The 13,872-nt window shown below is 43.8% G+C and overlaps 1 protein-coding gene across 7 annotated transcripts in view; it reads right to left on the bottom strand.

The window, feature by feature from the left end:
* The window catches only part of LOC111841770 (neurexin-3a-like), a 288,495-nt gene that overhangs the window by 212,464 nt on the left and 62,159 nt on the right, over positions 1-13,872 (bottom strand). For 6 of the 7 annotated variants that reach the window (XM_023807747.2, XM_023807754.2, XM_023807749.2 and 3 more), the window contains 2 exons: positions 6,773-7,074; positions 3,850-4,011 (listed from right to left, as the gene is read on the bottom strand). In XM_023807747.2, the coding sequence (XP_023663515.1) occupies positions 3,850-4,011; positions 6,773-7,074 (464 nt within the window). Of the gene's footprint in view, positions 1-3,849; positions 4,012-5,160; positions 5,206-6,772; positions 7,075-13,872 lie in introns of all 7 variants that reach the window. The other variant, XM_072702664.1, reaches the window with a different exon arrangement.

The following is a 13,872-nucleotide window of genomic DNA, read 5'->3' as shown; positions in this document are numbered from 1 at the left end:
GATAGCAAATGTTAGATTTTGTACTTTTTGTATAACACTGAGAGTTCCATCAGTGATTTCAAAGTAAATGTATGCATTCGTGCTATGGAATTAATAGTGCAGGCTCAAGGCTGGTTAGTAATCATGAGCCTCATGGCTTCCTGGGACAGAGCAGCTTGTAGAAATCCGAAGGTCCCCAGGTTTGATTCCCGACCAGGTCGTTACCCTCTGCTCCTCACCAACTCCGCCACAGCCCCTTTCCATTGACTTCACGTGCTAGTATCTGGGCAGAGTTATACTGGTCATTTCTAGTCAGAAGAACCTATAATTTAGTAGCACCATTTCCACACGCTATCCAACAACCTCCTGTGTACGGGTCTGTAACATTTCTTCTTTTGGAGTCTAATATTAAGTTCCCGCAAATATGTCTGATCAAAGTCTGATGTAATGTGGCCGTCTCATTCAAGACGCGTCCAAAAAATGGAGGGAAAAAAATACCCTAGTTTCAAATGTTTATTTATCTCTGTAGAGCCGACACGAACGAGGCCCTGGCGATACCGCGGTTATCAGGGCTGCCATTTGACAGCAGACAGAGAGAGAGGGGCAGGCTTCACAAGGCAACAAATGAATATTAATGGCCGCGTGTGGAATACGGAGGGTAATAAAGCGAGAGGCAGGCTCAGGCAGTCGAAAGATAAAAGGGTTGCAACAAGGTGACTTTCCATTACAGCCGTGATTATGGGTGGCTTGTTTTCATCTGCGAACCTCTAGGAGACAGTAGGACAATCGGGGGAGGGCAACTGGTCTGGGGAATGGGGGACATTGCAGCGCCTCATCGTAACTGGGTTGAAAATATGTCCAGTGTGGGCGACCTCAGAGCAGCGTTTTAAAAAGGTCGGCATGAGGAAGAGCAAGGGGAGAGCGCACTGTGGACTGGGCCAGCAAATAAGGCGGCGAGACGGGTGGGGGTGGGTTCAGCAATCGGCGGGGGGGGGGGGGCTCGGCAGCGGATGGAATGGCTTCAGCTGTGTTTTCCCTGCTTTAAATCAGTACAAAGGTGACAGTCTGGGGGGCTTGGGATGAGGCCAGAGGTGTGCACCCTCATTTTAATGTTACGTCCGCTGATCTGCCAGCAGACACACAGGCTCACACACATGTACGACGACACACGACCTGACACAGATTCACAGTCGGCTCTGCCCATGGGATGACATCACTAAAGCCAACATTTAAATTCAGGTTTTTAAAGACTTTCTATATTTAAAACACGATATAGTCTACTTACCAGAACAAACATCCTGCAAAAGGGCTCTTTCTTACACAGCTGTCCTAAACTAACTAACCCTATTCTGTAAACGGCAGAGAAAACACATAAACAATTCATAAGCTAATAAATAAACATTTATTTCATGTATTCAGTCCCCAATTCCCTGTACCATACCCATGTATAGATTTCTTGTTTTCTTATGCGTCATAAGGCCTCTGATTGCTTTTCCCGCTCAGTAAGTGAGGATCACCACTGGATGAAGGCCCAGTCAGCCTGATTTGTAGCAGCTCAAGCCTAGTGAATGTGAAAGGGTTTGACCTTAGACCTGCCATCAGCGATATTTTGTTAAATAGTGGTCTCCTTGGCAACCTAATGGGTTACAGCAGTTCGACTGGACATACGTTACAATACAAAGGCCGGTGAAAAAGGCAGCAGCCTTCCCAGGTATATATTGTATGTAGGGCAACATTAATGTCTAAAGTCTGACTGTAGGTTTTAGAATAGGTATGCAAATGCTGGGGGCATACAGTACACATCTTTGTCTGGCTGACCATGGCCCAAAGCGGCAGGCACATGTATCACCGAAGCGGCATGGCAAATATGCAATTTGTAATACCCAACCAAATGAAAAATACTTTTAGAGTGTTTATATGTAAGCAAAGTTGATCGAATGACTAATAGTAATGTATGGGTGTAATAATGATGCCACATGTAAGCAAAGAAACTTCATGAATAATAATAATAATAATAACAATCATTATTATTGTTATTATCATTATTATTGTTATTATTATGTGGCTGAATCCCTGCCGTACCCTCAAAGTGCCTCAGCAGAGTGAGTCACTCGTACCTGCGACACCAAGGAAGCCACAAAGGCTGAACCCGCGGAGGCGTGAAGCGGCCAGAGCCAGCGTGTAACCGAACGCATCAACGTTGATTCCGCTTGCGTCTTGTTCACGGGCAGCTTCTCACACTATGGATTCAGTAAGAATGGTAACGGTTGACTGTGTGGTGATGCCGATGTACGCACAGTTCAGCTAATGAAGTGGTGTAAAACCATGCTAGGCTTCTGGCATTGTTATGAGCAGGGCACTGTGTAATCACCTTTCCAAAGAGACCAGTAATTAGGGAATGGAGGCTTTCTTGGTAGCTGCCTCACAAAGATTTAATGGCGTAGTCCCATTCTAACAAAGGTATGTTCTTTTGGAGATCATTATCCCACTCGACCGAACACTAAGACCTATTAAATGTGTTTTGAGTTGCATGCGGCCATCAGCTGGCCGCCACTGTGCAGCTCGGAAGGTTGAGGCGACCTCCAGCAGACGCACATGCGGAGGGCAGTGTGGCAGCCCAGCTTCTACAAAATCAAAAAGGCCTTTTCATATGATGATAAAAGAAAAGCAAGTGGGTTATAATTTGCCTTCAACTTTTGGATCGGTGCCCTGCGAGGAACTGGAAACTCATCCAAGGTGTCCGGCTGCCTGAGATAGGCTCCTATGCTAGATAAGCTGTTGGAAGATGGGCAGATGGGTTTTAATCGATTGACGGTTACAAAAATACAATCACAATGAGGAATATAAATATATATATATACACGCAGAGGTGGAAATTTCAGTTCCAGAAAGTACAAATCCAGACCAAGGTTTTGTTTCAACCAACCAGTTGAATAAAAAGAGTCATAATCATAGAGAACTCAACTGGATTTGTACTTTCTGGACATGTGTGTGTGTGTGTTTGTGTGTATAAAATATATATAGTAAACATCTGTAAGTATTTTGCTACTTGTATTGCTGATGAATTTGCCTGCATAGGGGAAAACTAAAAGCTGATTTGATACCCACTATCACATGGGGTGGGTGGCATGCTGGTGCAGTGGTTAGCACTGTTGCCTCACACCCCTGGGACCCGCGTTTGAGTCTCCACCTGGGTAACATGTGTGTGGAGTTTGCATGTTCTCCCCGTGTCATCATGGGGTTTCATCCGGGTACTCTGGTTTCCCCCCACAGTCCAAAGACATGCTGAGGCTAATTGGAGATACTAAATCGCCCGTTGGTGTGTGAGTGTGCCCTGTGATGGGCTGGCCCCCCCTCCTGAGTTGTTCCTTTCCTCGTGCCCATAGCTTCTGGGATAGGCTCTGGACCCCGCATGACCCAGAAGGATAAGCCGTTGGAGGATGGATGGATGGATATCACATGGGGTTAATCTGGCCCTTACTAGGGTGACCAGATAATCCATGTCAGGAAGGGCTCTTTTAGCTACTCCGGATTTCACAAACTACCTTAAAACCGAACGGCTGCTGTGCTTGGATAAATGGTTCAGTTCTTCTTGTTCTTTAACTGGCTTGTTTCCTTGATTCAAAAACTTATCCAGCTGTTTGACATTAACCTTAGTGACATATGCATGACTATAGGAGACTGACCAATCAGCACACAGCAAGAACTCAGCGCTTAAGGGACATCTAAGTCCTTTTGATTGAAATGGTAGGATGCAGATCGTGTAACCTCAAAGCGTCCTCCCGGACACGGACTATCTGGTTGCCGTAAGCCATAAGATGGAGATGAACAGAGATGTCCCAGGGACAAAGGGAAGAAGGCCAAGCTTACATCTTTTAGGCATCCCATGAAGTTGTTGCTGACTGGAGAGCCTGGTAGGTCTGCCGTACTTGGGCTCCCCCCGACGTAGAAGAAGTCATCGGAGCCCAGCATGGTGTAGTCCTCCTGCGTGTAGCCCGTCGTAGTGATTATCCCGTCTACAGAGATGGTCACCTGTTCAGGGGAAGCAGTAGGACAAGATGGCCCATATGTGACCATGTGGGAACGGGCAGCGGTCTCACGAGATTCTTTTATGGGACGTGATCTTCTTTCATAGGACCAGGGTCCGTACCTTGGGAGTCTCACTTGGGTAAGACAACATTTTTCATGTCATTCTTTTTTCAAGTTCAAGAGACAGGTAAAGAAAATATTATAGAGGAATATTTTCTTTATCTTTGATGAGGGTAAGAAAATGACTTTTGTTGTTATTGTTTTTGGAAGTTTAGGTTGGAGAGGGTTAGTAAATGTTAAAACCAAGGACAAATTTCTTGTACTTGTTTTAGTTTTGGGCAAATTTTGGAAGTTTATCAACAAGCATGCAGAATTAAAGGGGGTCTTACCATACAATGTCACAAATGTGCAAGTCAGGACTTGATTTGTTTATTTTTTTGTTTTTTTTTTTTTGAAAATGAAAAAAGGTTAATTATGGTAGAAAATGATTCAATCACAAACATGAGCAAGCATAACATAAAAGTACATGCAGGGGACACAACCATGCAGAAGCGGAACTGAAGAGGGTACCGTCACCAACGTGCACAAATGGTGAAAGGTAAGTAAAGCGAGGTAGGGACTAGTTAATGCCGGTTAGCAGGTGATGGGGTTATGGAGACATGGAGGGATGGATCAGTGACGTTTAGGCATGCCATGCAAAAAGTGTGCTGAAAACAACTGTCAGAGCTCCCGCGTTGAAGGTTTTTGAAGCTTTTGTTTGGTTCTCATTTTGCGTTTTGGTCGTGGTTGTAGTTTGTGGAAAGCTTCTGCCAGTTCGCCAACGTCCGCGGTGAAAACAAATGCGGAGGCTTTGTTCATACATGAAGCCCTACAAAGCTCTGATCTGGAAGTTTTTTTTTAAACAGTAGGAGGAATTCAAAGAAAAGGAGTCGAGAGGTAAAACAAAAAAATAATAAAAAAAAAGCCGTGGGGAGGAGGGGGGGTTAAAAGAACGAGACGGGCGAAGAGGTAAATCGGGAAGTGAAGAAGCTGAGAAATACCAACCCCATTTCCTCAAATTTTGATAAGTGTCAACAATGAGAGTCAAAGTAAAGGAAGGAGGGAGGAGACACACGGCAAACCCAAAAGAAAGACAATAAGAATGATATCTACCAGACAATGTAGTTTGTTTACCATAGCGTGTCCAATGCCTGATTGCTTTGCGGAAAAGGGGGGAAGAAAGGAAATTAAAAACAGTGAACAGAACGGCTGTTAATAAAATAAAATAACTAAAAATGATAACAATGGCGAAGAATTAGGGTGTTAGTACATTAGTCGATCCCGTTAGTAAAACAATGACTCGTTCCATGATCTGAATGGCTGATGTTAGTTTTACAAAGCGTGTCCTTGGGGTGGGGCGGGGGGGGGGGAGGGGAGAGGGAGCAGACATAGAGAAAGAGAGACCAAGCAAGAGAGAAAACAATGGAGATTTCATAGGAGATATTAGGTCCCTATCTCAAATTCCAGGTCTACTCTATTCCATTGGCAGTGAAATGGACCTTTTGAAAGTAATTACATTGCAATAGCAAGAAATAATGATAATAACAATAATAATAATAATAATAATAAACACTTACTTGTCAACTTTCTCCAAATGTGCAAATCATACATGGAATTACACAACTAAAATTCAGCCAGACAAATTAGTCCCAAGTGTCCCATTACACAAGGTAATTTATTTCCAAACGCTATACGATTTCAACAGTTGCCGTGTGTCTGTGTCTGCTTTCGGAATCCCCAGGAAACATTGTTACATGTTCCTACTATGTACTGCAAACAATCAGGCATTTAGTCAAACCTATATCCAGCAAAGCAATTACTAGCATTTGGAAAACGATGAATCCTTAAAAAAACTGATACTGCGCCTGGCCTTATGATAGTACTGTTGTCTTAGCGCTTATCAAAGATCCCTTCCTGTCACAGCGAATATCTGAACCACAAAAGCATAAATTCAACACAGTAGTTTCAGACACTAATAAAATACGCTTGGAAAAGTAATGGCGGCAGCCTAATGTATATTGCATAAATTTGGCTGCTGATTAAAGGTTTGCTCTGGAGCAGATAGGAATGGCTGAAGCCTCGTCTACTTTTCAGATTAAACTCACAGTCCCGAGAGTGAAGGGAATGTCTAGAGGACAGAGTCAGTCTCCCGAAGCCATCAAGCTAGTGATGGCTTCTGACAGAAGTGTCTGCTTGAGGAAGCAAAAAGTGAGGCAAAAAATGGGTGAAATCAGGAGGGGGAAAGATCGGTGTTCTTGGACTTCAGAATTGTAAACAAAATAAGGAGAAGAAATAAAGACATTACACGGTGACAGACAACGAAAAAACAGCTATGTAAACGACTTAAAAAAGCATCAAGCTATGCATTATTCTGTATTACACAAATGGAGAAGCACTCATAATATTTATCTGTAACGTTATGGTAGGAATGGGGGTCTACGGTGCTAGCGGGTCGCAGAGTGTGTGCTGGTACATTCCGTCGGCTGTATTCCTTGTTTAAATAAGCCAACCTCTCTCTCTCTCTTGTTGTCGCCGCGATAAATAGGCGGGCACTTCAAACAGCAGTGGAATACCAGCAGACACTGTGGGCCTTGAGTTCCGTCAATCTACTCAACCCTGAATTACGGTAATAATCCACCAGTTTTGCTCATTTCATCCTGAAAGACTTTCTTAGCGAAACACACTCCCTCACCGCCGCCACCCGCCCACCGCCTGGAGCCCCTACCTGCCGCAGGTTACGCGTGACCTTGACGTCGTGCCACGTGTTGTCGTTGAACTTGCCGACGATGGGCTCCACGAGCGTCTCGAAGGCCCCGGAGCCCAGGTTGATGACGAGGGACACGGCGCCGGCCTTCAGGGCCAGGTTGACGTAGTCCGCCGACTTGCCCGTGTGCAGGATGAGCCCGTTGCGCTGCCAGGTCTTGAAGGAGAGCGTGATCTCGTCGCTGCTGCTCTGGATGGGGTTCTGCGACAGGTCGTAGCAGAAATACTCCGAGCCTCTGAAGGTGGCTACATTCTCTTCTCTCACTGTAGTTGCAAACACACACAACAGCGTTGGGCTATTATTAATACCAATCAAGTAATTGTTAGGACTGATTTGAGTATATCTGCTTCTGCCCAGAAGAATATTAAACTAAACCAGGACCCCTGATTAAACTGCAGACATACTGGAGTCAAGTCTTAAACCAGGATGCTATTTACTGCCCATTCCGTCGTAAGTTACACCAGCTTCTGCTCCTTTGTGGAATTTTATCTGTTATGACAAATGGTTGATGTCAAACAAAAATAAATCAAGAATAATGAGAAAATGTATTGTTTACTTGCAAAAATACAATTTAATTGCCTTAATTGTCGTCATTGTTATGTGACTGCAATCAGGCTCATTAATCGTACTGTCAGACCCAAACTCTGCCGCTGTATCTGGCACAGCCTGTACATTCTGAATTAAAGGAAGATGCTGAAGCAAAAGATGTCTGCTGTTTTGTATAAAACAAAATGAGACAAAATGAGTAGTTGGAGAAAATAAATTTACTTTAGTAAATATAGCTGCATAACTGAAATGTTATTAGACATCACAATTCCATGGGAAAACAGATATATTCTTATTATATATTTAAAATATATATATTAATTCTTCATCAAGTTCATATGTCATGAAAGAACTTTCAGACACTATCAGACTAACTTCAGCAGCAGACTTCCTGTAGATAGAGACCAGTCAGACCTGTGGAGGGGTTACAGGTGCAACTGCTTCATATTAGTGACATTTGTAGGCTAATGTGAATGAACATGTGGTTTCATGTTCTACAACAACATATTGGTGGGATTTAGGTCCATACCTCGAGCACAAAATTAAGCTACTGTCCCACATCAATGTGGATGTAGACTTTCTAGTCATTTTTGGATCATGGTCTTCCTTCTGGAGCTATGTACGCTACCAGCTTACAGTAGATCGCCTGATAATCGCATGTATAAGTCCCTGATACAAAACTCGTGGTTCCTTAAGTGATGACGATGCAATCAAACACCGTAACCGCAGCCGGCAGCATGACAGGACGGGGCTCCTACGTTGTTGGGCTCTTGTTGCGGGGGCGTGCTATTTCGGCTTGTATGACGACTCAGTGAGTAACACCATTGCCTTCCGCTTCCATGGTTGAAGTTTCAGATGCTGCCTCTGCATTTGTGGACTTCGCATGCTCCCCCTCTGTTTGTGCCGGTTCCCATATGCAGTCCAAAAACATTTAAATTGGCATCTCTAAATTCAGTTTTGCCATTTCACCTTTACTCAAGGGTACAGTGAAGACAAAAGCTTTTCTTTTCCCATCAGGTCACTGTGCCACATTTAATACAAAGTGACAACACAATATATTTACAAAACAGTGCTAGAGAGGGACAGCACATAGCACAATGATACAAAAATAAATTTCCCCTAGTATGCATGTGCGTGTGCTGCGTGATCAAGGGCCCCCTTCCTCGTGCCGGCTACAAGCGCACAGTGAGCCTCTACTGAATAAGCGTTATGGAAGATGGGTGGATCACTCCCATTTTTGACTAAAATACATCCATAGAACATTGTCCCATATATGGAGCATGAAGATAGGTCAGAGGCAGGAGTTCTGACTGTGTTAGGCTGTGACATTTTTTGGCGTTACATGTCAAGGCGGAGAGCAGCGGCGCCTGGTTTTTGCACTTTGCCGTGCTGCTCAAAGTTCAAGTTGATTGAACTGTCACCTAGTTCGCTGACCTCTAGTGAAGCGGCATCCAATCAGATATAATCTTTGGTTTGGGACGGGTAGGTTCAGCAAATTGGAAACCAAAGCGCTTAACAAGACGGAGGAGAAACTAATAATGGCAGTGCCCCAGTACCCCAAATTATTTAACCTCACCTGAAAATCATATCGAGACTCGGCTTGGATGTGTATAAGTGGAGAGACAAGGATGCCAGGTTGGGTTTAGTAAGCATATTTAGCTTATGAAACTAAAGTAATTGCACTTATAAACGCACTTTTTCACTCCACCAGCAAGAAACCAAGAGCTTTCTTTGTGTAAACCAACAATGTAACTCATTTTATTTCAAGCTGAAAAACACTTTGCAATTGCATTTATTTTAATGGCAAGTGCTCTTTCATGGCGTAATATTCACCGATCTGCAAGCGCCGGGTGGCTGGCTGCTTGCCGTGTGGAGGAAGCCTTACTCTGACATGCGTGTCATTTTCAGCCAGTGTCTTCCCCATGCTGGGACTGAACCAGCCTCATTTGAGGTGAGAGAGGCCTGCGGTTCACTGGCTGTTCTCCTGGATAGGTTTCACCAACATCCCAAACTTTCTCTTCCGTTTAAACACCAGCTGTGGCTCAATAGAGCCCCTACTGCCTTAGAAGCAACCTCACAACCCACTTCAGAATCATATTCATGGAAAAACTGCATTCTTAGTAGAAGATTATGCTGCTCCATGTAACATACCCCAACAGCAACCATCCCGATGACATGTAGTCAGTTTATATGGGGAGGGTTGGCTGAATTCAGCCTGATTGTTTTTACCAAAATAATCATCGAGCTGACCCTAATTACCCCTTCATTTGGGCAGACGTAGCTAGGTGAAAGAGGTCATCAATAACTTCACACATTGAAATAGCTAATGACTTGATGCTTGGATTCCCTGAGCACCAAATTTTGGTGTCAATTTTTCTCACAGACTTCTTCCATATATTTCCACTACCACAAAAAAAATGGTCTGATCAAATTCAACATGAAAACCATGTAAGAATTAGCTAGGGAAAACTACTTTTTCATAATAATGTAAGCTTATTACATTATGTGTAATATTATTATAAATTCTAAAGCTGTGTGTGTGTGTGTGTGTGTAGATTAGGTTTATATTACTTTGTAAGGACCAAATGTCTCCCACAATGAAATAAAAATCTTTTTTGTTTTGACATTGGTTATTGTTAAGGTTAAAGCTGGGTAAGGGTTAAGATTGTGAGTTTTCCCCATAGAAATGAATGGAGATTCGCTACAAAGATATAATTACAGACCTGTGTGTGTGTGCGTGCGTGTCTGTGTGTGCGTGTGTGTGTGCGCGTGTGTCTGCGTGTGTGTGTGTCTGTGTGTGCGTGTGTGCGTGTGTGTGTGCGTGTGTGTCTGCGTGTGTGTGTGTCTGTGTGTGCGTGTCTGTGTGTGCGTGTGTGTCTGTGTGTGTGTGCGTCTGTGTGTGTGTGCGTGTGTGTCTGTGTGTGTGTGCGTCTGTGTGTGTGTGCGTGTGTGTCTGTGTGTGTGTGCGTGTGTGTCTGTGTGTGTGTCTGTGTGTGTCTGTGTGTGTCTATGTGTGTGTCTGTCTGTGTGTGTGTCTGTCTGTCTGTGTGTGTGTCTGTGTGTGTCTGTGTGTCTGTCTGTGTGTGTCTGTGTGTGTGTCTGTCTGTGTGTCTGTGTCTGTCTGTGTGTGTGTCTGTGTGTGTGTGTGTCTGTGTGTGTGTCTGTGTGTGTCTGTGTGTGTGTCTGTGTGTGTCTGTGTGTGTGTCTGTGCACCCTGTGATGATTCCCTGCCCTGTGCTAACTGGGAGAGGTTCTAGTTTCATGAGCCGGACAAATGAATGGATGTACTAAACTAGAAGTGTACTGATGCACTTAATTGTAAATGAAAATTACCACATGTGACAAACCCCAAAATATGTTTTTATAAATTATTTGTAAATCATATAAAATATTAATTATATATTTAGGTAGATCAGAATTTCTGCAATATTGCTAGCACCTGTACTTTAGCTATTTTCACCACACTGTTTCACATCTGTTGTCTCTTTATATTTTATACATTCATTTTATATTTATAATTTATATTTAATATTTATACACTGTTAGGTGTTCTTTGTGCTGGGTGGGGCTGATGGAGTAAGCAGCTTGAGGCACTTGTTGCACACGGTCAATAAAACATCTTATATCTCGAATCTCGAAAGCGATACTTGCACTGTACAGACCTTCGCCCTCATCTCATAAACTATTCAAACTTTTGTTGATCACTTAGAAATCTCCGAACAGAGTAGGTACCGCCAGCCTTCACGCGTGTCACCGCAAAGCGACGCACGTCTGCCGGAGATCAGGAAACCCTTCTGCGTTTTCGTCACAGGACCGGATGGAAAGCTCTGCGTGAGCGAATAAGGTGTCGGGTTCCCTGGTTAAATAATGCTGCACGGGGGCAGGGCAGCCCGTCGGCTCGCCTGATAACCCTACACCACACGCCATCTGCGTCCTGCTCGGCCACCACGGCTGGCCGCCTTCAAATATTTATTGAAGGGAGTGTCGTTTTGAGGAAAAAGACTCCAGAAGTTTATCAGCCAGGTAATGAGATCCAAGCCAGGGTGAAACACTGAGGGTGCCCTTTGATGTTTTGATCTTCGCAGGACAAAAGATGGCCGACTGCGCTGCTCAGAGGACCCCTTTGGGAATAGTGTCGGACCGGGAGGCCAGCGCACAGCGGCGCCTCCCCCACCCGCTGCCCACCGGGGGGGATCGGATACTGCGGAGTATATCGAGCGGCTGTCAAAGGGAATAGACATATTATCTCCACACCGTAATGATATCAGAAAAGAGAGGCAAACTATTCATTTTCACAGCTGCGTGCAGGCACATGGCCTACCTGAAACGTTATACACCGTGACAACATCCATATTATTACTGCAAATAACGAATTGAAATTTCACTTCAGATTATTGCCTGACATCTTAAATTCCCGTGAGTGAAACAATTTTGCTAATGGAATGCAAATTCAAAAACCATAAAATTAAAGCCGTCTAGCTTCCCCCTAGTCATACACGCTCACACACACACACATATATATAAAATGCATAAATCATGTATGTGTTTTTGTCTCCTGCTGCAGGAGCTTCAAACCTGCCCCAAGCATTCAAACTCCTGTTGAGCTTCTGCACCAGTGACAGGGCTTCAGTGCCCATGCATGGAAGCTGCAAGTGCCTCACTGGCTGATCCCTGTTAACCAATCCAGCCTTTCGTTCGGGTCAGCAGAAGGAAACCCACCAATCACCTGGCAATGTGAGCACCCCCTCCCTCAGAGGAGCCACTTGTAAGACATGTGACCTAGACCTACACTCTGAATCAACCCCTGATGCATGCCATAATTAAAGAACTGTACAGGCCAGCTCCATAAATAGTCTTCATTTTATACTACTCTTCATTTTTAATAATTAATGTTCATGGTTCGCTTAAGACATGCTGAAAAAAATTATGGGCACCTTAAAGACCACTTATAGCTACTGTGCAAATGTAACTGTTGGGGAGACTGCTGAATAATAAAAAATAATATAATACACTTAATTATTGCAAATAATCGCTAATAAAAATGTATTTGACAGAATAATTCATGCATCATTACCAGGCTGCAGGGAGTTTCCCCTCTAAACGCCATTGAGTTTCAAGGTCCTACCCCCCCCCCCCCCACCCCCCCAGTGGAAACCTTGAAGACAAACGGAAGACGCACCATCTGTTTACACTTTCCTAACAATGCCAAGACTATTTACTATTTATGCTGTTTGGCAGAGACATGGCAGGCATGTAAAATTAATTAAATGTGAAACATAATATCTAACTAATATCAATGCCGGCAAGCAGCTGCATGAGGTAGGACTGAGCACGTGTCTCCAGACCTAAAGAGGCAGTTGCTGGAGTCTTCTGCTTCAATACAAACATACGGCACATTGCACATTATAAAAACATTGTTTGATTACCTAAATCAGTCAGGTCATTGACACTACTTTCCGGTTAAAATAACACAATGGCAGAAAACACTTTTTTTACCAAATAGAGGGCACACAGTATTTTTAGAAATATGAGTTTTCCTCTGTCTGTCTTCTATAAGCGCTGAGCATGGGGCAAGGGACAGACGGGACAGTATGGCTGTCCATTTCAGGGCGTGCACACACACATACACACACACACGCACCCGCTCGCACATACACACGCACACGCACACACACACAGACACACACACACACGCACGCACACACACACAGAAAGGCTGTTGCACAAATTGCTAACTGCTGCTTCATTTAGTTCAGTTTTTCAGATGAACACTATCAAATTTTTAAATTATTTACAACATCTATAGTAGTTTATTTTTACAACCGGTTCAGTCTAATGAAGAACATTTTCAGATCACTGCAAATATCCCTCATGTTAGGACCAGAAGCTTAAATTCATCCATCCATCCATCCATCCATTCACTTATCAAGTACATCACAGAGAGCTTAGAGCCTGTCCCAGTAAACAAGGACACAAATCTGGCAACCCCTGAGCAGTATACACCAGCCCATCACAGGGAAACACAATAACTCACAATCACACTAAAAGCATTTTAGAGACACCAATCACCCAGGCCAAAGTACCCAGATCAAACCTACACATAAACATGGGGAGACAATACAAACTCCAGACATTTACATTTATTTATTTTTCAGAAGCTTTTGTCCAAAGCAACATACAGTACAAGTGAGCAGGCAGCACATCACAAGCAAACAACTGTCAAGGAGCCAACAAACACTGACAAAGATCTGAAAAGGGATTCAAGCCTCCAGCCCAGGAGATGTCAGACTTCAGTACTAACCCCTGCATCCTGGCAAAATGCTGGGTAACTTTTTTAAATATTGCATTTTCAGGGCCTGTTTCGTACACTCTGAAGCTTAGAGCAACCCTGATGCTTTTCTGCATAGAGCTCATTGACGGTGCAGAGCTCACATATCCAGAGAAAAGGAAAAATGCAATAAGAGATGCAGGTCTGTTTCTGATGTCTCCTAAGAAGCAGTTTATTCGTTTAAGAT

Source organism: Paramormyrops kingsleyae, chromosome 19, assembly GCF_048594095.1.
Source record: "Paramormyrops kingsleyae isolate MSU_618 chromosome 19, PKINGS_0.4, whole genome shotgun sequence".
NCBI lineage: Eukaryota > Metazoa > Chordata > Actinopteri > Osteoglossiformes > Mormyridae > Paramormyrops > Paramormyrops kingsleyae.
Note: the sequence above shows the minus strand (reverse complement) of the source record. Positions and strands in the feature narration are given on the sequence as shown.